A 26,057-nucleotide genomic window follows, 5' to 3' on the forward strand; every position below is an offset into this window, starting at 1 on the left:
GAGACCTAAAACTTCCATGCACATAGCTACTGAAGGGAATGACTGAGACTGAAGTTTCCGACAGGCTACAACCAATTTTAAACGTCTCATGTCTGTTGGAGACAAAGTCATGGACACTGAATCTATCTGGAAACCTAAAAAGGTTACCCTTGTCTGAGGAATCAAAGAACTTTTTGGTAAATTCATCCTCCAAACATGTCTTTGAAGAAACAACACTAGTTGATTCATGTGAGATTCTGCAGAACGTAAAGACTGAGCAAGTACCAAGATAGTGTCCAAATAAGGAAACACCGCAATACCCCACTCTCTGATTACAGAGAGTAGTTCACCGAAAACCTTTGAAAAGATTCTTGGAGCTGTTGCTAGGCCAAAAGGAAGAGCAACAAATTGGTAATGCTTGTCTAGAAAAGAGAATCTCAGGAACTGATAGTGATCCGGATGAATTGGAATATGAAGATATGCATTCTGTAAGTCTATTGTAGACATATAATACCCTTGCTGAACAAAAGGCAGAATAGTCCTTATAGTCACCATCTTGAAAGTTGGTACTCTTACATATCGATTCCAAATCTTTAGATCCAAAACTGGTCTGAATTAATTTTCTCTCTTTGGAACAATGAATAGATTTGAATAAAACCCCAGGCCCTGTTACTGAAACGGAACTGGCATGATTACCCCTGATAACTCCAGGTCTGAAACGCACTTCAGGAAAGCCTGAGCCTTTACTGGGTTCGCTGGAATGCGTGAGAGAAAAAAATCTTCTCACAGGTAGTCTTACTCTGAATCCTATTCTGTACCCCTGAGAGACAATACTCTGGATCAATTCGGTCCAAAATCATTGGATTCAAACATTTTTGAAGAATTTTAATCTGCCCCCTACCAGCTGAGCTGGAATGAAGGCCACACCTTCATGCAGATTTAGGGGTTGGCTTTGATCTCTTAAAAGGCTTGGATTTATTCCAATTTGAGGAAGGCTTCCAACTGGAAACAGATTCCTTTGGGGAAGGATTAGATTTCTGTTCCTTCTTATGTCAAAAGGAACGAAAACGGTTAGAAGCTTTAGATTTACCATTAGGTTTTTTTATCCTGAGGCAAAAAAACTCCCTTCCCCCCAGTGACAGTTGAAATTATTGAATCCAACTGAGAACCAAATAATTTATTACCTTGGAAAGAAAGAGAAAGCAATCTGGACTTATAAGTCATATCAGCATTCCATGATTTGAGCCACAAAGCTCTTCTAGCTAAAATAGCTAGAGACATATATCTAACATCAATTTTGAGGATATGAAAAATGGCATCACAAATGAAATTATTAGCATGTTGAATCAACTTAATGCTAGACAAATCATGATGTGATACTTGTTGCGCTAAAGTTCCCAACCAAAAAGTTGAAGTAGCTGCAACATCAGCCAAAGAAATTGCAGGCCTAAGAAGATAACCGGAATATAAATAAGCCACCCTTAGATAAGATTCAAGTTTCCTATCTAAAGGATCTTTAAAATAAGTACTATCTTCTGTAGGAATAGTAGTATGTTTAGCAAGAGTAGTGATAGTCCCATCAACGTTGGGGATCTTTTCTCATAACTCCAATCTAACTGCTGGCAAAGGATACAATTTTTTAAACCTTGAAAAAGGAATAAAAGAAGTACCAGGCCTATTCCATTCTTTAGAAATCATATCAGAAATAGCATCAGGAACTGGAAAAACATCTGGAATAAGCACAGGAGGTTTATAAGCCGAATTTAAACGTTTACTAGTTTCCTCCATATCCAATGTAAGAAACACTTCTTTTAATAAAGAACGAATATACTCCATTTTAAATAAATAAGAGGATTTGTCAGTGTCAATATCTGAGGCAGGATCTTCTGAATCAGATAGATCCTCATCAGAGAAGGATAAATCAGTATGTCATTTGAAATTACATCAGAAGTTTTAAAAGACCTTTTACGGTTATTAGAAGGCGGGATGGCAGACAAAGCCTTCTGAATAGAATCAGAAATAAATTCTTTTAAATTTACAGGTATATCTTGTGCATTAGATGTTGAGGGAACAGCGACAGGTAATGAACTACTACTGATGGATACATTTTCTGCATGTAAAAGTTTATAATGACAACTATTACAAACCACAGCTGGAGGTATAATCTTCACAAGTTTACAACAAATGCACTTAGCTTTGGTAGAACTGTTATCAGGCAGCTGGGATCCAACAGTGAATTCTGAGACAGGATCAGATTGAGACATCTTGCAAATGTAAGAGAAAAAAACAACATATAAAGCAAAATTATCAATTTCCTTATATGGCAGTTTCAGGAATGGCAAAAAATGCAAACAGCATTGCCCTCTGACATAGAAAAAGGCAAGAGGCAAAAAGGAATGGGGTCTTAAATAATGAAAATATTTGGCGCCAAGTATGAAACAGAAAAATATTTTGTTGGCGCCAAAAACGTCCGAAAATGACACACTCGCGTCATAGATGACGCAACCTTGTGAAGGACTCAGCGTCAACTAAGACGCCGGAAATGACGAATTTGCGTCAACTAATGTAACTTTGCGGCAAAAAAAAAAATCTCGCACCAAGAATGACGCAATAAACGTTGGCATTTTGCACCCTCTTGAGCCTAATTCTGCCTGGGTATTAGTCCATTTGGAAAAGAGACTATACCCCAGGTAAGAAATACATTTTCATAAAAAAAAAAAAAAAAAACATTTCCCAGATATGAAACTGACAGTCTGCAAAAAGGAAATATACTGAAAACCTGAATCAGGGCAAATATAAGTACAATACATATATTTAGAACTTTATATAAATACATAAAGTGCCAAACCATAGCTGAGAGTGTCTTAAGTAATAAAAACATACTTACCAAAAGACACCCATCCACATATAGCAGATAGCCAAACCAGTACTGAAACAGTTATCAGTAGAGGTAATGGAATAAGAGTATATCGTCGATCTGATAAGGGAGGTAGGAGATTAATCTTTACGACCGATAACAGAGAACCTATGAAATAGATCCCCTTGAGGAAAACCATTGCATTCAATAGGTGATACTCCCTTCACATCCCTCTGACATTCACTGTACTCGAAGAGGAATCGGGCTTCAAAAATGCTGAGAACCGCATATCAACGTAGAAATCTTAGCACAAACTTACTTCACCATCTCCATAGGAGGCAAAGTTTGTAAAACTGAATTGTGGGTGTGGCGAGGGGTGTATTTATAGGCATTTTTAGGTTTGGGAAACTTTGCCCCTCCTGGTAGGATTGTATATCCCATACGTCACTAGCTCATGGACTCTTGCCAATTACATGAAAGAAATTTGTTTAGACACTTCAGGTCTAGAATAGGACTAAAGGTTACCTTCTTTTTGGGAACTACAGATTTGAATAGAATCACTTTCCCCTCTCTGACCGGGGAACTGGAACAATAACTCCCATGGATACCAAGTCTTCTACACATTTTAGGGAGGCCCTTCTTTTGTCTTCCAGAAATCCTGGAGAGGAGGAACCTGCCCTTTGGAGTCCGAGACCGAAAACCTATTCTGTATCCCTTGGATATAAATGTCCAGCATCCAGGGATCTGGAACATTTTGGGCCCACACTTCTTGAAATTAAGATAGTCTGCCCCCTACTCGACCCGGGGTCGGGGGCCAACCCTTCATGCAGATTTGTTGTCGGGGTTAGACTTCTTAGGCTTCTTATTTTTACCCCAAGACTAGTTAGGTTTCCAGGTACACCTGCTCTGATCCGGCTTGGTGGAGGCTGTATTCCTCCGAGTACGAAACATAAATGGTTAGGGAATAGCTAGTTCAATTAAATACCACTGCAAATTCAATACTTATGTTATACTTCCAACTCAATTCAAGTTATGTTGGATCTAATTAATTAATTAATTAATTAATTAATTAATTAATGTGGTCGTGGGGGGTGCTCAATGTCCAAAAAGTATAATAGGCAAACAAAAAGAGAAGAACGGGAGACAACTCTAGAGCACTCAGAGGAAAAATATATGAAATAAATTATGGTAGGGGTAACCACCCACAAAGGAGGAAAAATGTGTATAAAACTCAACATTTATTTGTCATAATTAAAAAAAAAAAAAAAAAAAGTGTCCAAACAGCCTGTGTATTAAAACTTAGATTAAAATACAAGTATTGAGTGCCAGAAATCAAAGTACTGAATAAGAAAAATAATGCTCAACAGGAGGGTACCAAACAGACCAATGCAAACAAATATGCTCTTGTGCTGCATAAAAAAAAAAAAAAAAAAAAAAAAGGAGGTTGATCTCACAACATATTATACTGATTAAATGCAGAAACAAGAGCAAGTAAGCAAGGGTCTGAGTAGTAACCTCAACTGTCAATGACGATTGTAAATAGCTCAAAAAGTCTAACCCTTTGATAAAGCTGTGTAGCGGCGAAATGCGCATCGGGCGTATCTCCCGAGTCCAGTGCATCACATTTATTAGACCTTATTTTTGTATGTTACTTAGCTATTTTTGATCCATTTACAATCGTCATTGCCAGCTGAGGTTACTACTCAGACCCTTGCTTACTTGCTCTTGTTGCTGCATTTAATCAATATAATATGTTGTGAGGTCAAGCCTCTTTTTTTTAGTTAATGGTTCTTTATGCAGCACATTAGCGTATTTGTTTGCATTGGTCTGTTTGGTACCCTCCTGTTGAGAGTTATTTTCTTATTCAGTACTTTGTGATTTCTGGCACTTAATACTTGTATTTGAATCTAAGTTTTAATACACACACTGTTTGTTTGTTTTTTTAATTATGACAATGTTAAAGGGACATGAAACCCACATTTTTTCTTTCATGATTTAGAAAGAGTGCAATTTTAAACATCTTTCTAATTTACTTCTATTATCTCATTTGTTTTATTTTCTTGATATTCTTTGATGAAAAGCATATCTAGATATGCTCAGTAGCTTCTGATTGGTTGCTGCACATAGAAGCCTTGTGTGATTGGCTCACCCATGTGCATTGCTTTTTATTCAACTAAGGATATCTAAAAGAAGCAAAATAAATAATAGAAGTAAATTGTAATGTTGTTTAAATTTGTATTCTCTATCTGAATCATGAAAGAAAGATTTTGGGTTTAGTGGCCCTTTAAGTTTAATACACATTTTTTCTCCGTTGTGGGTGGTTACCCCTACCATAATTTATTTCATATATTATTTTTGAAATTTCCAAGAAGGATGCCCTTTAAACTTGGCCTTCTTGTCCTGAGGAAGGAATGCTCTCTACCCCCCCCCCCCCCCCCGTAACAGTAGCAATAATATAGTCCAAACTTGGGCCAAACAAGGTCTTAGCCTTAAAAAGAAAGAAATCTGGACTTTGAAACCATTTTGCTGACCTGTCAAGCGAGCACAGCAAACCAAGAGAACTTAGCATTAAGGTGAATAATCTGAATAATTGCCTCACAAATTAATGAATTGGCCATCTTTAGTGCTTGAATGCTGTCCTGAATATCTTCCAATGGAGACTCGACCGAAATTAGTTCCAATAGGGAATGGCACCAGAAGGTGGCAGCCCCGCCACTGCCGCAATACCTGCTGCAGGCTGGAAAACTAAACCCATTTGAACATCCATCCATCTCGGGTATCCCTCCAACTGTCTGTTCCCTAAAAAGATGTACTATCCTCTAAAAAGATGTACTATCCTCTAAAAAGATATACTATCCTCTAAAAAGATATACTATCCTCTAAAAAGATATACTATCCTCTAGAGGGATACTGGTACGCTTAGCTAGAATGGGAATAACACCATCCACCTTGTGAACCCTTTTTCCAGAAGGTTTAGTTTCAGGAACGTCCAATGTAAGTAAATATCTTAAATGTTCAAGCTTGAACATAAAATTAACTTCCTCTGCCTCTACAACCTTTTCACTAGAGGACGAAAGTTCTCCCTCAGAACTTATCAAAGAATCTTCCTCATTATAACATTGAACATGACTGACTGCCGACGCTTCAAGAGAGCTATTGGTCCTAACCTCAGAGGAGCCATGTTAAACCTTCCTCTTCCCTGCAACAGGCAAAGCGCTCAGGGCAGCAGTAACAGCTGATTGAAATTGCGCTGCAAAATCAATAGGGAAGGCGTTAACCCCTAAGAATGTATGAGGAACGGAGTCGCAGGGTACTGAATGTGAGGGGCCTGGGGGAGGAAGATGGAGGATAAAGTAAAGGGAAATAAGAGTTAACTGAATCCTGAGAGGTCACAGGAGTTACTGAGTTAACCTGGGCTACAGGGGATAATGCAGGGGTATTGGTACTAAGCACACTAGAATGAGACTGCAGTACAGAGGAAAGGCATAAATTACATAATTGTGTAAGGCGGCAAACTGTGGACAATCTGTAAATCATACATTTATTAGGCTCCAGCAAAGCAGGAGGGCTCCCCTCCTCTTGACTAAAACTAGATAAAGAGTCATCCATCATGTCAGGCAGTAGCCCCTTAGTAAAGTCTTGGAAAATCCCCTAACTAAAAACCACAATCAATGCTTATATTTAGGTTGCCTCACCACCTCCCTGCAATAACTCGTGTGCTGTTGATCCACTTGCTGCTGGATCCCGGACACAGTGCACAACACAGAAGTCAGAGCAAAGTAAAAGCGCGCCAACTTATAAAGTACTTCACGGCTCCCACTCTGCTAGACACCCCCTGTAAGAGCTTCCTGTAAATGCTCTAAAAATGTCAGGCGCAGTCTATAATTCACGCCTAATTGACCACACTAGCGATCCGGTCCTTTATAGAAGACATAGCTCCCTATGTTAATGAACCTCTTCAAAAAGTAGCTCATATCCACGGCGCGCAACAGCTTCTCATTGCCTTTATGAAATTGGAAGCCACCGCTAAGAAAAGCTTACCAAACGCCATTTCCACTCCTACTAGCAGTGTAATAATAAAGGTGTCCTAAACTGTGATTGCTGTCCTGCCCACCCCCACTAGAGTCAACTAGGCATCTCCTTTCCCTGTGTCCTAGTTATGGCCACATGATTAGGCAACAAGTCAGAGGGGATCAGAGGGGATCAGGGGGATCTCAGGGACTTACCAGTCAGAGGTCTTCATTAGCCATGATTCCTTCTGCTGTCCTATGCTGCATTCTCAGTAGTTCCAGGTCAGAAAGTAGAATCCTCAACCTAATAGGGACCTGTGGCACAAAGGAAAATCAGTGTAACTAACACTGTTTGCCTGAAGGGAATGACAGCATAAATATACTGGAAAGAGGCCTGGAACTACCCTGCGACAAGCAGCAGCTATTATTCACCACAACTCTTCTAAGAGCATTACATGGCTAATAAAAATTTCCCTGTCCTCTCTTGCAGAAAACAATCAATTGAGGACAACAATTCAGAATCTTCAGCAGAGCACCTCTTTCTGCCAACCTCCATGAAACGAGGCAAAGAACTGCTGGGAGTGTAGGGGAAGAGGGAGGGATATTTAAATGCTTTGTTTGGGGTGTCTGCCTCCTCCTGGTGGCCAGTTGAAGTATTTCCCATAGGTAATAAATTAATTTGTGGACTCTCACTGCCGTTAGAAAGAAAACACACAAGTTAAAGCACAGTGATAAAAACTGGAAGTGACTATGTAGGGAGTTTCCACGCATAATCAAGCAAAGAAACATTCTGGTTTGTTTTTTTCTGCTTCAGTTTTATTGTGCATTTGATTTGGAAAACTCAGCAAAGTGACAGAGTAATAGATAACTAGCTCTAAAATCACCTTTTTGTGCACTTTGATCTGCTCGTCGCCATACCGATTGATTTCCTTGATCAAATCATGAAGCTTTTTACTCAGTTCTAGGTGACATAGTGCTAACTTGTCTGAGGAAACCCTGAACATCTCCAACATTGGAGCAAATGTCCTGCAAAGAGAAATAGAGTGTTTTCCCCTCTTCAATAAATTAAGCACATAGTACAAGAAAGCAATTTGTTTACAATCATTTTATTTTTACACTAGAATATCCCACTTAATTTTCGAAAGTATGTCTTGTCTACATGTTTCACTAGAGATGCAAGAAAGGAAAAATAGAATGCTATAAAATGGCAGTAGAGACCTTCATGGGAAACATGAAACTGGAATTTGTAAGTTACCCTAAGTGGCTTCCACTGCTGACCATCTTGGAGAGTTTCTGCATGGACTTCGCATATGCTTCCTCCACAGCAGCCCTGGGAGATAAATATTAAAATGCCCAAGAAAAACCATAAACAAATACTCACAAAAGTGATTTAAACAGAATATAACAAACATGGAAATTATTTTGTTGAAGGAAAACACTTCTAGAGCTAGGAATTCTAATGAGCAAAACAAAAAAGACAGTTTAAAAAAAAAACAAAAAAAAAAAAAAAAACATAATTTATGCTTACCTGATAAATTTATTTCTCTTGTGGTGTATCCAGTCCACGGATCATCCATTACTTGTGGGATGTTCTCCATCCCAACAGGAAGTTGCAAGAGGATCACCCACAGCAGAGCTGCTATATAGCTCCTCCCCTAACTGCCATATCCAGTCATTCGACCGAAACAAGCCAAGAAAGGAGAAACCATAGGGTGCAGTGGTGACTGTAGTTTAAATTAAAATTTAAACCTGCCTTAAAAGGACAGGGCGGGCCGTGGACTGGATACACCACAAGAGAAATAAATTTATCAGGTAAGCATAAATTATGTTTTCTCTTTTAAGGTGTATCCAGTCCACGGATCATCCATTACTTGTGGGATACCAATACCAAAGCTAGAGTACACGGATGAAGGGAGGGACAAGGCAGGCTTAAATGGAAGGAACCACTGCCTGAAGAACCTTTCTCCCAAAAATAGCCTCCGAAGAAGCAAAAGTATCAAATTTGTAAAATTTTGAAAAGGTATGAAGCGAAGACCAAGTCGCCGCCTTGCAAATCTGTTCAACAGAAGCCTCATTTTTAAAGGCCCAGGTGAAAGCCACAGCTCTAGTAGAATGAGCTGTAATCCTTTCAGGGGGCTGCTGTCCAGCAGTCTCATAGGCTAAGCGTATTACGCTCCAAAGCCAAAAAGAAAGAGGTTGCCGAAGCTTTTTGACCTCTCCTCTGTCCAGAGTAAACAACAAACAGTGTAGATGTTTGGTGAAAATCTTTAGTAGCTTGTAAGTAAAACTTTAAAGCACGGACCACGTCCAGATTATGTAAAAGACGTTCCTTCTTTGAAGAAGGATTAGGACACAATGATGGAACAACAATCTCTTGATTGATATTCTTGTTAGAAACTACCTTAGGTAAAAACCCAGGTTTTGTACGCAGAACTACTTTATCTGAATGGAAAATCAGATAAGGAGAATCACATTGTAAAGCAGATAACTCAGAGACTCTCCGAGCTGAGGAAATAGCCATCAAAAACAGAACTTTCCAAGATAAAAGTTTGATATCAATGGAATGAAGGGGTTCAAATGGAACCCCTTGAAGAACTTTAAGAACCAAGTTTAAGCTCCATGGGGGAGCAACAGGTTTAAACACAGGCTTAATTCTAACCAAAGCCTGACAAAAAGCTTGAACGTCTGGGACTTCTGCCAGACGCTTGTGCAAAAGAATAGACAGAGCAGAAATCTGTCCCTTTAAAGAACTAGCTGATAAACCTTTTTCCAAACCCTCTTGGAGAAAGGACAGTATCCTAGGAATCCTAACCTTACTCCATGAGTAATTCTTGGATTCACACCAATAAAAAGTATTTACGCCATATCTTATGGTAGATTTTCCTGGTGACAGGCTTTCGTGCCAGTATAAGGGTATCAATGATTGACTCGGAGAAGCCACGCTTTGATAAAATCAAGCGTTCAATCTCCATGCAGTCAGTCTCAGAGAAATTAGATTCGGATGATTGAAAGGACCTTGTAGAAGGTCTTGTCTCAGAGGCAGGGTCCATGGTGGAAAAGATGACATGTCCACTAGGTCTGCATACCAGGTCCTGCGTGGCCACGCAGGCGCTATCAAGATCACCGATGCTCTCTCCTGTTTGATTTTGGCAATCAGTCGAGGGAGCAAAGGAAACGGTGGAAACACATAAGCCAGGTTGAAGAACCAAGGCGCTGCTAGAGCATCTATCAGTGCCGCTTCTGGGTCCCTGGACCTGGATCCGTAACAAGGAAGCTTGGCGTTCTGGCGAGACGCCATGAGATCCAGTTCTGGTTTGCCCCAACGATGAACCAATTGAGCAAACACCTCCGGATGGAGTTCCCACTCCCCCGGATGAAAAGTCTGACGACTTAGAAAATCCGCCTCCCAGTTCTCTACACCTGGGAAATGGATTGCTGATAGGTGGCAAGAGTGAGTCTCTGCCCAGCGAATTATCTTGGAGACTTCTAACATCGCTAGGGAACTCCTGGTTCCCCCTTGATGGTTGATGTAAGCCACAGTCGTGATGTTGTCCGATTGAAATCTGATGAACCTCAGTGTTACTAACTGAGGCCAAGCTAGAAGAGCATTGAATATTGCTCTTAACTCCAGAATATGTATTGGGAGGAGTTTCTCCTCCTGAGTCCACGATCCCTGAGCCTTCAGGGAATTCCAGACTGCACCCCAACCTAGAAGGCTGGCATCTGTTGTTACAATTGTCCAATCTGGCCTGCGAAAGGTCATACCCTTGGACAGATGGACCCGAGATAGCCACCAGAGAAGAGAATCTCTGGTCTCTTGATCCAGATTTAGAAGCTTTGATAACCTGGATTCTGTCAGGTAAATCTTCATTTTTACAGAATCTATCAGAGTCCCTAGGAAGGAGTGGGGATAGAGATCTATTTTCCTCGTTCACCTTCCACCCATGTGACCTGAGAAATGCCAGAACTATGTCCGTATGTGACTTGGCAATCTTAAAGCTTCACGCCTGTATCAGGATGTCGTCCAGATAAGGGGCCACTGATATACCTCGCGGACTTAGGACCACCAGAAGCGATCCCAGAACCTTTGTAAAGGTTCTTGGAGCTGTAGCTAACCCGAAGAGAAGAGCCACAAATTGGTAATGCCTGTCCAGAAAGGCAAATCTTAGGAACCGATGATTATCTTTGTGAATCGGTATGTGAAGGTAAGCAACCTTCAAATCCACTGTGGTCATGTACTGACCCTCCTGGATCATAGGTAGGATGGTCCGAATAGTTTCCATTTTGAACGATGGAACTCTGAGGAATTTGTTTAAGATCTTTAGATCCAAAATGGGTCTGAAGGTTCCCTCTTTCTTGGGAACCACAAACAGATTTGAATAAAAACCCTGTCCCTGTTCCAACTGTGGAACTGGACAGATCACTCCCATAACTAGGAGGTCTTGCACACAGTGTAATGCCTCTTTCTTTATCTGGTTTACAGATAATCTCGAAAGGTGAAATCTCCCTTGAGGAGGGGAAGCTTTGAATCCAGAAGATATCCCTGAGATATGATCTCCAAAGCCCAGGGATCCTGAACATCTCTTGCCCACGCCTGGGTGAAGAGAGAAAGTCTGCCCTCTACTAGATCCGTTACCGGATAGGGGGCCGTTCCTTCATGCTGTCTTAGAGGCAGCAGCAGGCTTTCTGGCCTGCTTGCCCTTGTTCCAGGACTGGTTAGGTTTCCAGCCCGGCTTGGATTGAGCAAAAGTTCCCTCTTGTTTTGTAGCAGAGGAAGTTGATGCTGCACCTGCCTTGAAGTTTTGAAAGGCACGAAAATTAGACTGTTTGGCCTTTGATTTGGCCCTGTCTTGAGGAAGGGTATGACCCTTACCTCCAGAAATATCAGCAATAATTTCCTTCAAACCAGGCCAGAATAGGGTCTGCCCCTTGAAGGAAATGTTAAGTAATTTAGACTTTGAAGTCACGTCAGCTGACCAAGATTTAAGCCATAGCGCCCTATGTGCCTGAATGGCGAATCCAGAATTCTTAGCCGTTAGTTTAGTCAAATGAACAATGGCATCAGAAACAAAAGAATTAGCTAGCTTAAGTGTTCTAAGCTTGTCAAGTATTTCAGTCAATGGAGTAGCTGTCTGAAAGGCCTCTTCCAGAGACTCAAACCAGAACGCCACAGCAGCAGTGACAGGCACAATGCATGCAAGGGGCTGCAGGATAAAACCTTGTTGAATGAACATTTTCTTAAGGTAACCTTCTAATTTTTTATCCATTGGATCTGAAAAAGCACAACTGTCCTCGACAGGGATAGTGGTACGCTTTGCTAAAGTAGCAACTGCTCCCTCCACCTTAGGGACCGTCTGCCATAAGTCCCGTGTGGTGGCGTCTATTGGAAACATTTTTCTAAAAATAGGAGGGGGGGAAAACGGCACACCGGGTCTATCCCACTCCTTATTAATAATTTCTGTAAACCTTTTAGGTATTGGAAAAACATCAGTACACACCGGCACTGCATAGTATTTATCCAGTCTACACAATTTCTCTGGAACTGCAATTGTGTCACAGTCATTCAGAGCAGCTAACACCTCCCCAAGCAATACACAGAGGTTCTGAAGCTTAAATTTAAAAGTAGGAATATCTGAATCAGGTTTCCCCGAATCAGAAATGTCACCCACAGACTGAAGCTCTCCTTCCTCAGCTTCTGCATATTGTGACGCAGTATCAGACATGGGCCTTACAGCATCTGCGCGCTCTGTACTACATCTAACCCCAGAGCTATCGCGCTTTCCTCTGAAATCAGGCAGTCTGGCTAATACCGCTGACAGGCTGAGGGAAGCTGAATGTCTCTGTCTGTAATTTTAACTGCGCAAAAAAGCGCTAAAATAGGCCCCTCCCACTCATATTACAACAGTGGAAAGCCTCAGGAAACTGTTTCTAGGCAAAAATCAAGCCAGCCAAGTGGAAAAAACTAGGCCCCAATAAGTTTTATCACCAAAGCATATATAAAAACGATTAAACATGCCAGCAAACGTTTTATATTGCACATTAATCAGAGTATATACCTCTGATAGCAAGCCTGATACTAGTCGCTATTAAATCACTGTATTTAGGCTTAACTTACATTAATCCGGTATCAGCAGCATTTTCTAGCAAATTCCATCCCTAGAAAAACTTAAACTGCACATACCTTTTTGCAGGATACCCTGCACGCCATTCTCCCTCTGAAGTTACCTCACTCCTCAGACATATTAGAGAACAGCAGTGGATCTTAGTTACTTATGCTAAGATCATAGAAAAACGCAGGCAGATTCTTCTTCTAAATGCTGCCTGAGATAAAATAGTACAACTCCGGTACCATTTAAAAAACAGAATTTATGCTTACCTGATAAATTACTTTCTCCAACGGTGTGTCCGGTCCACGGCGTCATCCTTACTTGTGGGATATTCTCTTCCCCAACAGGAAATGGCAAAGAGCCCAGCAAAGCTGGTCACATGATCCCTCCTAGGCTCCGCCTACCCCAGTCATTCGACCGACGTACAGGAGGAATATATGCATAGGAGAAACCATATGATACCGTGGTGACTGTAGTTAGAGAAAATAATTAATCAGACCTGATTAAAAAAACCAGGGCGGGCCGTGGACCGGACACACCGTTGGAGAAAGTAATTTATCAGGTAAGCATAAATTCTGTTTTCTCCAACATAGGTGTGTCCGGTCCACGGCGTCATCCTTACTTGTGGGAACCAATACCAAAGCTTTAGGACACGGAAATGGAAGGCACCACGGCTTGCAAAACCTTTCTCCCAAAAATAGCCTCTGAAGAAGCAAAAGTATCAAATTTGTAAAATTTGGCAAAAGTGTGCAGTGAAGACCAAGTCGCTGCCTTACATATCTGGTCAACAGAAGCCTCGTTCTTTAAGGCCCATGTGGAAGCCACAGCCCTAGTGGAATGAGCTGTGATTCTTTCAGGAGGCTGCCGTCCGGCAGTCTCATAAGCCAATCGGATAATGCTTTTAAGCCAAAAAGAAAGAGGTAGAAGTTGCTTTTTGACCTCTCCTTTTACCAGAATAAACAACAAACAAAGAAGATGTTTGCCTGAAATCTTTAGTGGCCTCTAAATAGAATTTTAGAGCACGGACTACGTCCAAATTGTGTAACAAACGTTCCTTCTTTGAAACTGGATTCGGACACAAAGAAGGTACAACTATCTCCTGGTTAATATTTTTGTTGGAAACCACTTTCGGAAGAAAACCAGGCTTAGTACGCAAAACCACCTTATCTGCATGGAACACCAGATAGGGCAGAGAACACTGCAGAGCAGATAACTCAGAAACTCTTCTAGCAGAAGAAATAGCAACCAAAAACAAAACCTTCCAAGATAATAACTTAATATCTACGGAATGTAAGGGTTCAAACGGAACCCCTTGAAGAACTGAAAGAACTAGATTAAGACTCCAGGGAGGAGTCAAAGGTCTGTAAACAGGCTTGATTCTAACCAGAGCCTGAACAAACGCTTGAACGTCTGGCACAGCTGCCAGCCTTTTGTGAAGTAAAACAGATAAAGCAGAGATCTGTCCCTTCAGAGAACTTGCAGATAATCCTTTCTCCAAACCTTCTTGTAGAAAGGATAGAATCTTAGGAATTTTTATCTTGTCCCATGGGAATCCTTTAGATTCACACCAACAGATATATTTTTCCATATCTTATGGTAAATTTTTCTACTTACAGGCTTTCTAGCCTGAATCAGAGTATCTATTACAGAATCTGAAAACCCACGCTTTGATAAAATCAAGCGTTCAATCTCCAAGCAGTCAGTTGGAGGGAAACCAGATTCGGATGTACGAATGGACCTTGAACAAGAAGGTCCTGTCTCAAAGGTAGCTTCCATGGTGGAGCCGATGACATATTCACCAGGTCTGCATACCAAGTCCTGCATGGCCACGCAGGAGCTATCAAGATCACCGAAGCCCTCTCCTGATTGATCCTGGCTACCAGCCTGGGAATGAGAGGCAACGGTGGGAATACATAAGCTAGGTTGAAGGTCCAAGGTGCTACTAGTGCATCTACTAGAGTCGCCTTGGGATCCCTGGATCTGGACCCGTAACAAGGAACCTTGAAGTTCTGACGAGAGGCCATCAGATCCATGTCTGGAATGCCCCATAATTGAGTTATTTGGGCAAAGATTTCCGGATGGAGTTCCCACTCCCCCGGATGGAATGTCTGACGACTCAGAAAATCCGCTTCCCAATTTTCCACTCCTGGGATGTGGATTGCAGACAAGTGGCAGGAGTGATCCTCCGCCCATTGAATTATCTTGGTCACTTCCTCCATCGCCAGGGAACTCCTTGTTCCCCCCTGATGGTTGATATAAGCAACTGTCGTCATGTTGTCTGATTGAAACCTTATGAATTTGGCCTTTGCTAGATGAGGCCAAGCTTTGAGAGCATTGAATATCGCTCTCAGTTCCAGAATGTTTATCGGGAGAAGAGATTCTTCCCGAGACCATAGACCCTGAGCTTTCAGGGGTTCCCAGACCGCGCCCCAGCCCACCAGACTGGTGTCGGTCGTGACAATGACCCACTCTGGTCTGCGGAAGCTCATTCCCTGTGACAGGTTGTCCAGGATCAGCCACCAACGGAGTGAATCTCTGGTCCTTTGATCCACTTGAATCGTCGGAGACAAGTCTGTATAATCCCCATTCCACTGTCTGAGCATGCACAGTTGTAATGGTCTTAGATGAATTGGTGCAAAAGGAACTATGTCCATTGCTGCAACCATCAATCCTATTACTTCCATGCACTGCGCTATGGAAGGACGAAGAACAGAATGAAGTACTTGACAAGAGCTTAGAAGTTTTGATTTTCTGACCTCTGTCAGAAAAAACAGAATTTATGCTTACCTGATAAATTACTTTCTCCAACGGTGTGTCCGGTCCACGGCGTCATCCTTACTTGTGGGATATTCTCTTCCCCAACAGGAAATGGCAAAGAGCCCAGCAAAGCTGGTCACATGATCCCTCCTAGGCTCCGCCTACCCCAGTCATTCGACCGACGTAAAGGAGGAATATGCATAGGAGAAATCATATGATACCGTGGTGACTGTAGTTAGAGAAAATAGTTCATCAGACCTGATTAAAAAAACCAGGGCGGGCCGTGGACCGGACACAGCGTTGGAGAAAGTAATTTATCAGGTAAGCATAAATTCTGTTTTCTCCAACATAGGTGTGTCCGGTCCACGGCGTCATCCTTACTTGTGGGAACCAATACCAAAGCTTTAGGACACGGATGATGGGAGGGAGCAAATCAGGTCACCTAGATGGAAGGCACCACGGCTTGCAAAACCTTTCTCCCAAAAATAGCCTCAGAAGAAGCAAAAGTATCAAATTTGTAAAATTTGGTAAAAGTGTGCAGTGAAGACCAAGTCGCTGCCTTACATATCTGATCAACAGAAGCCTCGTTCTTGAAGGCCCATGTGGAAGCCACAGCCCTAGTGGAGTGAGCTGTGATTCTTTCAGGAGGCTGCCGTCCGGCAGTCTCATAAGCCAATAGGATGATGCTTTTAAGCCAAAAAGAGAGAGAGGTAGAAGTTGCTTTTTGACCTCTCCTTTTACCAGAATAAACAACAAACAAAGAAGATGTTTGTCTGAAATCCTTTGTAGCCTCTAAATAGAATTTTAGAGCACGAACTACATCCAAATTGTGTAACAAACGTTCCTTCTTTGAAACTGGATTCGGACACAAAGAAGGCACAACTATCTCCTGGTTAATGTTTTTGTTAGAAACAACTTTCGGAAGAAAACCAGGTTTAGTACGCAAAACCACCTTATCTGCATGGAACACCAGATAAGGAGGAGAACACTGCAGAGCAGATAACTCTGAAACTCTTCTAGCAGAAGAAATTGCAACCAAAAACAAAACTTTCCAAGATAGTAACTTAATATCTACGGAATGTAAGGGTTCAAACGGAACCCCTTGAAGAACTGAAAGAACTAAATTGAGACTCCAAGGAGGAGTCAAAGGTTTGTAAACAGGCTTGATTCTAACCAGAGCCTGAACAAAAGCTTGAACATCTGGCACAGCCGCCAGTTTTTTGTGAAGTAAAACAGATAAAGCAGAAATCTGTCCCTTCAAAGAACTTGCAGATAATCCTTTCTCCAAACCCTCCTGTAGAAAGGATAGAATCATAGGAATTTTTATCTTGTTCCATGGGAATCCTTTAGATTCACACCAACAAATATATTTTTTCCATATTTTATGGTAAATTTTCCTAGTTACAGGCTTTCTAGCCTGAACAAGAGTATCAATGACAGAATCTGAAAACCCACGCTTTGATAAAATCAAGCGTTCAATCTCCAAGCAGTCAGTTGGAGTGAAGCCAGATTCGGATGTTCGAATGGACCTTGAACAATAAGGTCCTGTCTCAAAGGTAGCTTCCATGGTGGAGCCGATGACATATTCACCAGGTCTGCATACCAAGTTCTGCGTGGCCACGCAGGAGCTATCAAGATCACCGAAGCCCTCTCCTGATTGATCCTGGCTACCAGCCTGGGAATGAGAGGGAACGGTGGGAATACATAAGCTAGGTTGAAGGTCCAAGGCGCTATCAGTGCATCTACTAGAGTCGCCCTGGGATCCCTGGATCTGGACCCGTAGCAAGGAACCTTGAAGTTCTGACGAGACGCCATCAGGTCCATGTCTGGAATGCCCCATAATTGAGTTATTTGGGCAAAGATTTCCGGATGGAGTTCCCACTCCCCCGGATGGAAAGTCTGACGACTCAGAAAATCCGCTTCCCAATTTTCCACTCCTGGGATGTGGATTGCAGACAAGTGGCAGGAGTGATTCTCCGCCCATTGAATTATTTTGGTCACTTCCTCCATCGCCAGGGAACTCCTTGTTCCCCCCTGATGGTTGATATATGCAACAGTCGTCATGTTGTCTGATTGAAACCTTATGAATTTGGCCTTTGCTAGTTGAGGCCAAGCTTTGAGAGCATTGAATATCGCTCGCAGTTCCAGAATGTTTATCGGGAGTAGAGATTCTTCCCGAGACCATAGACCCTGAGCTTTCAGGGGTTCCCAGACCGCGCCCCAGCCCACCAGACTGGCGTCGGTCGTGACAATGACCCACTCTGGTCTGCGGAAGCTCATTCCCTGTGACAGGTTGTCCAGGTTCAGCCACCAACGGCGTGAATCTCTGGTTCTTTGATCTACTTGGATCGTCGGAGACAAGTCTGTATAATCCCCATTCCACTGTCTGAGCATGCACAGTTGTAATGGTCTTAGATGAATTCGTGCAAAAGGAACCATGTCCATTGCCGCAACCATCAAACCTATTACTTCCATGCACTGCGCTATGGAAGGAAGAAGAACAGAATGAAGTACTTGACAAGAGCTTAGAAGTTTTGATTTTCTGGCCTCTGTCAGAAAAATCTTCATTTCTAAGGAGTCTATTATTGTTCCCAAGAAGGGAACTCTTGTTGACGGGGACAGAGAACTTTTTTCTATGTTCACTTTCCACCCGTGAGATCTGAGAAAGGCTAGGACAATGTCCGTATGAGCCTTTGCTTTTGACAGAGACGACGCTTGAATCAGTATGTCGTCCAAGTAAGGTACTACTGCAATGCCCCTTGGTCTTAGCACCGCTAGAAGGGACCCTAGTACCTTTGTGAAAATCCTTGGAGCAGTGGCTAATCCGAATGGAAGTGCCACAAACTGGTAATGCTTGTCCAGAAAGGCGAACCTTAGGAACCGATGATGTTCCTTGTGGATAGGAATATGTAGATATGCATCCTTTAAATCCACCGTGGTCATGAATTGACCTTCCTGGATGGTAGGAAGAATTGTTCGAATGGTTTCCATCTTGAACGATGGAACCCTGAGAAATTTGTTTAGAATCTTGAGATCTAAAATTGGTCTGAATGTTCCTTCTTTTTTGGGAACTATGAACAGATTGGAGTAAAACCCCATCCCTTGTTCTCCTAATGGAACAGGATGAATCACTCCCATTCTTAACAGGTCTTCTACACAATGTAAGAATGCCTGTCTTTTTATTTGGTTTGAAGACAATTGAGACCTGTGGAACCTCCCCCTTGGGGGTAGTTCCTTGAATTCCAGGAGATAACCTTGAGAAACTATTTCTAGCGCCCAAGGATCCTGAACATCTCTTGCCCAAGCCTGAGCAAAGAGAGAGAGTCTGCCCCCCACCAGATCCGGTCCCGGATCGGGGGCCAACACTTCATGCTGTTTTAGTAGCAGTGGCAGGTTTCTTGGCCTGCTTACCCTTGTTCCAATCTTGCATCGGTCTCCAGGCTGGTTTGGTTTGAGAACTATTACCCTCTTGCTTAGAGGGTGTAGAATTTGAGGCTGGTCCGTTTCTGCGAAAGGGACGAAAATTTGGCTTATTTTTAGCCTTAAAAGACCTATCCTGAGGAAGGGCGTGGCCCTTTCCCCCAGTGATGTCTGAAATAATCTCTTTCAAGTCAGGGCCAAACAGCGTTTTACCTTTGAAAGGGATGTTAAGCAATTTGTTCTTGGAGGACACATCCGCTGACCAAGACTTTAGCCAAAGCGCTCTGCGCGCCACAATAGCAAAACCTGAATTTTTCGCCGCTAATCTAGCTAATTGCAAAGTGGCGTCTAAGATAAAAGAGTTAGCCAATTTAAGTGCTTGAACTCTGTCCATAACCTCCTCATACGAAGAGTCTTTATTGAGCGACTTTTCTAGTTCTTCGAACCAGAAACACGCTGCTGTAGTGACAGGAACAATGCATGAAATTGGTTGTAGAAGGTAACCTTGCTGAACAAACATCTTTTTAAGCAAACCCTCTAATTTTTTATCCATAGGATCTTTGAAAGCACAACTATCTTCTATAGGGATAGTAGTGCGTTTGTTTAGAGTAGAAACCGCCCCCTCGACCTTGGGGACTGTCTGCCATAAGTCCTTTCTGGGGTCGACCATAGGAAATAATTTTTTAAATATAGGGGGAGGAACAAAAGGTATGCCGGGCCTTTCCCATTCCTTATTTACAATGTCCGCCACCCGCTTGGGTATAGGAAAAGCATCGGGGGGCACCGGGACCTCTAGGAACTTGTCCATCTTACATAACTTCTCTGGAATGACCAAATTGTCACAATCATCCAGAGTAGATAACACCTCCTTAAGCAGAGCGCGGAGATGTTCTAATTTAAAATTAATAACATCAGGTTCAGCTTGTTGAGAAATTTTTCCTGAATCTGAAATTTCTCCCTCAGACAAAACCTCCCTCCTGGCCCCTTCAGATTGGTGTGAGGGTATGTCAGAACCATTATCATCAGCGTCCTCATGCTCTTCAGTATCTAAAACAGAGCAATCGCGCTCTCTCTGATAAGTGGGCTTTTTGGACAAAATGTTTTTAATAGAATTATCCATTACAGCCGTTAATTGTTGCATAGTAAGAAGGATTGGCGCACTAGATGTACTAGGGGCCTCTTGTGTGGGCAAGACTGGTGTAGACACAGAAGGGGAAGATGCAGTACCATGCTTACTCCCCTCGCTTGAGGAATCATTTTGGGCAACATCATTATCAGTGGCATCATTGTCCCTACTTTGTTTGGACACTATGTCACATTCATCACATATATTTAAATGGGGAGGAACCTTGGCATCCAAACATACAGAACATCGTCTATCTGATGGTTCAGACATGTTAACAGGCATAAACTTGATAACAAAGCACAAAAAACGTTTTAAAATAAAACCGTTACTGTCACTTTAAATTTTAAACTGAACACACTTTATTACTGAATATGTGAAAAAGTATGAAGGAATTGTTCAAAATTCACCAAAATTTCACCACAGTGTCTTAAAGCCTTAAAAGTATTGCACACCAAATTTGAAAGCTTTAACTCTTAAAATAACGGAACCGGAGCCGTTTTTACATTTAACCCCTATACAGTCCCTGGTATCTGCTTTGCTGAGACCCAACCAAGCCCAGAGGGGAATACGATACCAAATGACGCCTTCAATAAGCTTTATCAGTGGTTCTTAGCTCGTCACACATGCATCTGCATGCCTTGCTTTCCAAAAACAACTGCACATTAGTGGCGCGAAAATGAGGCTCTGCCTATGACTAGAAAAGGCCCCCAGTGAAAAAGGTGTCCAATACAGTGCCTGCCGTTTTTTTAATACATCCCCAAGATTAAAAGAACTATTTATAGTTATAATCCACTAAATATACTTATAAAGTAATCGTTTTAGCCCAGAAAAATGTCTACCAGTCTTTAAAGCCCTTGTGAAGCCCTTTATTCTTATACTAAACTAAGAAAATGGCTTACCGGTTCCCATAGGGAAAATGACAGCTTCCAGCATTACCAAGTCTTGTTAGAAATGTGTCATACCTCAAGCAGCAAAAGTCTGCCCACTGTTTCCCCCAACTGAAGTTAATTCATCTCAACAGTCCTGTGTGGAAACAGCCATCAATTTTAGTAACGGTTGCTAAAATCATTTTCCTCTTACAAACAGAAATCTTCATCTCTTTTCTGTTTCAGAGTAAATAGTACATACCAGCACTATTTTAAAATAACAAACTCTTGATTGAAGAATAAAACTACATTTAAACACCAAAAAACTCTTAGCCATCTCCGTGGAGATGTTGCCTGTGCAACGGCAAAGAGAATGACTGGGGTAGGCGGAGCCTAGGAGGGATCATGTGACCAGCTTTGCTGGGCTCTTTGCCATTTCCTGTTGGGGAAGAGAATATCCCACAAGTAAGGATGACGCCGTGGACCGGACACACCTATGTTGGAGAAATCCTCATTTCTAAGGAGTCTATTATTGTTCCCAAGAAGGGAACTCTTGTTGACGGGGACAGAGAACTTTTTTCTATGTTCACTTTCCATCCGTGAGATCTGAGAAAGGCTAGGACGATGTCCGTATGAGCCTTTGCTTTTGACAGAGACGACGCTTGAATCAGGATGTCGTCCAAGTACGGTACTAAAGCAATGCCCCTTGGTCTTAGAACCGCTAGAAGGGACCCTAGTACCTTTGTGAAAATTCTCGGAGCAGTGGCTAATCCGAATGGAAGTGCCACAAACTGGTAATGCTTGTCCAGAAAAACGAACCTTAGGAACTGATGATGTTCCTTGTGGATAGGAATATGTAGGTACGCATCCTTTAAATCCACCGTGGTCATAAATTGACCTTCCTGGATGGTAGGAAGGATCGTTCGAATGGTTTCCATTTTGAACGATGGAACCCTGAGAAATTTGTTTAGGATCTTGAGATCCAAAATTGGTCTGAATGTTCCCTCTTTTTTGGGAACTATGAACAGGTTGGAGTAAAACCCCATCCCTTGTTCTCCTATAGGAACTGGATGAATTACTCCCATCTTTAACAGGTCTTCTACACAATGTAAGAATGCCTGTCTTTTTATTTGGTTTGAAGATAATTGAGACCTGTGGAACCTTCCCCTTGGGGGTAGTTCCTTGAATTCCAGGAGATAACCCTGAGAAACTATTTCTAGTGCCCAAGGATCCTGAACATCTCTTGCCCAGGCCTGAGCAAAGAGAGAAAGTCTGCCCCCCACCAGATCCGGTCCCGGATCGGGGGCCATCCCTTCATGCTGTTTTGGTAGCAGTGGCAGGCTTCTTGGCCTGCTTACCCTTGTTCCAGCCTTGCATCGGTCTCCAGGCTGGTTTGGGTTGAGAAGTATTACCCTCTTGCTTAGAGGATGTAGAATTAGAGGCTGGTCCGTTTCTGCGAAAGGGACGAAAATTAGGCTTATTTTTAGCCTTAAAAGACCTATCCTGAGGAAGGGCGTGGCCCTTTCCCCCGGTGATGTCTGAAATAATCTCTTTCAAATCAGGACCAAACAGTGTTTTACCCTTGAAAGGGATGTTAAGCAATTTTGTCTTGGAAGACACATCCGCTGACCAAGACTTTAGCCAAAGCGCTCTGCGCGCCACGATAGCAAACCCTGAATTCTTCGCCGCTAATCTAGCTAATTGCAAAGCGGCATCTAAAATAAAAGAGTTAGCCAATTTAAGTGCTTGAACTCTGTCCATAACCTCCTCATACGAAGATTCTTTATTGAGCGACTTTTCTAGTTCTTCGAACCAGAAACACGCTGCCGTAGTGACAGGAACAATGCATGAAATTGGTTGTAGAAGGTAACCTTGCTGAACAAACATCTTTTTAAGCAAACCCTCTAATTTTTTATCCATAGGATCTTTGAAAGCACAACTATCTTCTATGGGAATAGTAGTGCGTTTGTTTAGAGTAGAGACCGCCCCCTCGACCTTGGGGACTGTCTGCCATAAGTCCTTTCTGGGGTCGACTATAGGAAATAATTTCTTAAATATAGGGGGAGGAACAAAAGGTATGCCGGGCCTTTCCCACTACTTATTTACTATGTCCGCCACCCGCTTGGGTATAGGAAAAGCATCGGGGGGCACCGGAACCTCTAGGAACTTGTCCATCTTACATAATTTCTCTGGAATGACCAAATTGTCACAATCATCCAGAGTAGATAATACCTCCTTAAGCAGTGCGCGGAGATGTTCTAATTTAAATTTAAATGTTACAACATCAGGTTCAGCTTGTTGAGAAATTTTTCCTGAATCTGAAATTTCTCCCTCAGACAAAACCTCCCTCCTGGCCCCTTCAGATTGGTGTGAGGGTATGTCAGAACCGTTATCATCAGCATCCTCTTGCTCTTCAGTGTTTAAAACAGAGCAATCGCGCTTTCTCTGATAAGTAGGCATTTTAGATAAAATGTTTGCAATAGAATTATCCATAACAGCCGTTAATTGTAGCATGGTAATAAGTATTGGCGCACTAGATGTACTAGGGGCCTCTTGTGTGGGCAAAACTAGTGTAGACACAGAAGGGGATGATGCAGTACCATGCTTACTCCCCTCATTTGAGGAATCATCTTGGGCAATATTATTATCTGTGGCATCATTGTCCCTACTTTGTTTGGACACTATGTCACAATTATCACATATATTTAAATGGGGAGAAACCTTGGCTTTCATACATATAGAACATCGCTTATCTGATGGTTCAGACATGTTAAACAGGCTTAAACTTGTCAACAAAGCACAAAAAACGTTTTAAAATAAAACCGTTACTGTCACTTTAAATTTTAAACAGAACACACTTTATTACTGAATATGCGAAAAAGTATGAAGGAATTGTTCAAAATTCACCAAAATTTCACCACAGTGTCTTAAAGCCTTAAAAGTATTGCACACCAAATTTGAAAGCTTTAACCCTTAAAATAACGGAACCGGAGCCGTTTTTACATTTAACCCCTATACAGTCCCTGGTATCTGCTTTGCTGAGACCCAACCAAGCCCAGAGGGGAATACGATACCAAATGACGCCTTCTATAAGCTTTTTCAGTGGTTCTTAGCTCCTCACACATGCATCTGCATGCCTTGCTTTCCAAAAACAACTGCGCATTAATGGCGCGAAAATGAGGCTCTGCCTATGACTAGAAAAGGCCCCCATCTGAAAAAGGTGTCCATACAGTGCCTGCCGTTTTTTTAACAACAATCCCCAAGATTATAATAACTATTAAGAGTTATAATCTGCCAAATATGCTTAGCAAAGTAATCGTTTTAGCCCAGAAAAATGTCTACCAGTTTTTTAAGCCCTTATAAAGCCCTTTATTCTTTTACTTAATCTAAGAAAATGGCTTACCGGTCCCCATAGGGGAAATGACAGCCTTCCAGCATTACAAAGTCTTGTTAGAAATGTGGCCAGTCATACCTCAGGCAGAAAAGTCTGCCAACTGCTTCCCCCAACTGAAGTTACTTCATCTCAACAGTCCTGTGTGGAAACAGCAATCGACTTTAGTAACGTTTGCTAAAATCATCTTCCTCTTACAAACAGAAATCTTCATCTCTTTTCTGTTTCAGAGTAAATAGTACATACCAGCACTATTTTAAAATAACAAACACTTGATTGAAGGATAAAAACTACATTTAAACACCAAAAAACTCTGAGCCATCTCCGTGGAGATGTTGCCTGTGCAACGGCAAAGAGAATGACTGGGGTAGGCGGAGCCTAGGAGGGATCATGTGACCAGCTTTGCTGGGCTCTTTGCCATTTCCTGTTGGGGAAGAGAATATCCCACAAGTAAGGATGACGCCGTGGACCGGACACACCTATGTTGGAGAAATAACAAACTTTTGATTGAAGAAAAAACTAACTATATTACACCAATTTCCTCTTACTACCTCCAGCTATGTTGAGAGTTGCAAGAGAATGACTGGATATGGCAGTTAGAGGAGGAGCTATATAGCAGCTCTGCTGTGGGTGATCCTCTTGCAACTTCCTGTTGGGAAGGAGAATATCCCACAAGTAATGGATGATCCGTGGACTGGATACACCTTACAAGAGAAAACCACAGTATTTTTGAGGAAAGAAATTGTGTGTGCTTGTCCATAAGTAAAAATGTAATGGTCTTAAAGAGACAGTAAACACCTTGTAATTCCAACATTTTCTGAAGTTTTACAATAGATTAACATATCAGCAGAATCTAAACTATATTACAACAACTTTTTAAAGGGTCAAACTCCACCTACCAACTTCCTTTTGTTGGAGGAGGCAATCTTGACTCAAGTCTGCGAACAGCAGCACTTGCCACTGCCATGGTGTTAAAACAACAGTATTTATGGGGGGGGCGGAGCCGGCCGGGAGCGGAGATGGCCGCAAATACATAGTGCTCTGATACTAGCCCTAGGGTACAGCTCCGTTTAAGGGACAAGAGTCTTTTAATTTTACTGCGACATGTTCCGCTGAGACACGGACACAATCTGGAGCCGCCCGACCAACTGAATCACATCTAAGCACGGTGCCGTTGCTAGCCACGGATGACATTGCGGCCTACAAAGAAAATGTACATGCCTCGCCTAGAAGCTGTTCGGGTTTGAAGGCACAAGGATCTTTTTAATTGCTGTGAGTAGTGCTTACACCCACCAAGCTGACTGCTAACACCGTAATTATACTCTTAATGAGGGGCCCTTAGATTCATAGGGCAGTGCTGCGCTGAGCCTTTTCTTGTGACACAATCCCCATTACGCCTACCATAACTCCACGTGGGAGACGCGGCGCAGTATTTCCCCCAGCTTAATACTCCAGGCTATACAGTGTGATATACAAAGAACATTAAGGTTAAACCTTCTGCACAAATGGGTCATTTTTACATAGAGTTGATTTTTCTGGGAGAC

The 26,057-nt window shown here is 42.2% G+C and overlaps 1 protein-coding gene across 1 annotated transcript in view; it reads right to left on the minus strand.

Moving 5' to 3' along the window:
* LOC128644345 (F-BAR domain only protein 1-like) overlaps window positions 1-25,480 on the minus strand; it is a gene marked incomplete at its 3' end in the record, with an annotated part of 49,177 nt that extends 23,697 nt beyond the window's left edge. The window contains exons 1-3 of the mRNA XM_053696999.1: window positions 25,413-25,480; window positions 8,102-8,176; window positions 7,731-7,872 (exon numbers count right to left, since the gene is read on the minus strand). Coding sequence (XP_053552974.1) covers window positions 7,731-7,872; window positions 8,102-8,176; window positions 25,413-25,480 — 285 coding nt within the window. The remainder of the gene's footprint in view (window positions 1-7,730; window positions 7,873-8,101; window positions 8,177-25,412) is intronic.
* Between the last annotated feature and the right edge of the window lie 577 nt (window positions 25,481-26,057).

This window comes from Bombina bombina, unplaced genomic scaffold, assembly GCF_027579735.1.
Source record: "Bombina bombina isolate aBomBom1 unplaced genomic scaffold, aBomBom1.pri scaffold_550, whole genome shotgun sequence".
In the NCBI taxonomy this organism is placed as follows: Eukaryota; Metazoa; Chordata; class Amphibia; order Anura; family Bombinatoridae; genus Bombina; species Bombina bombina.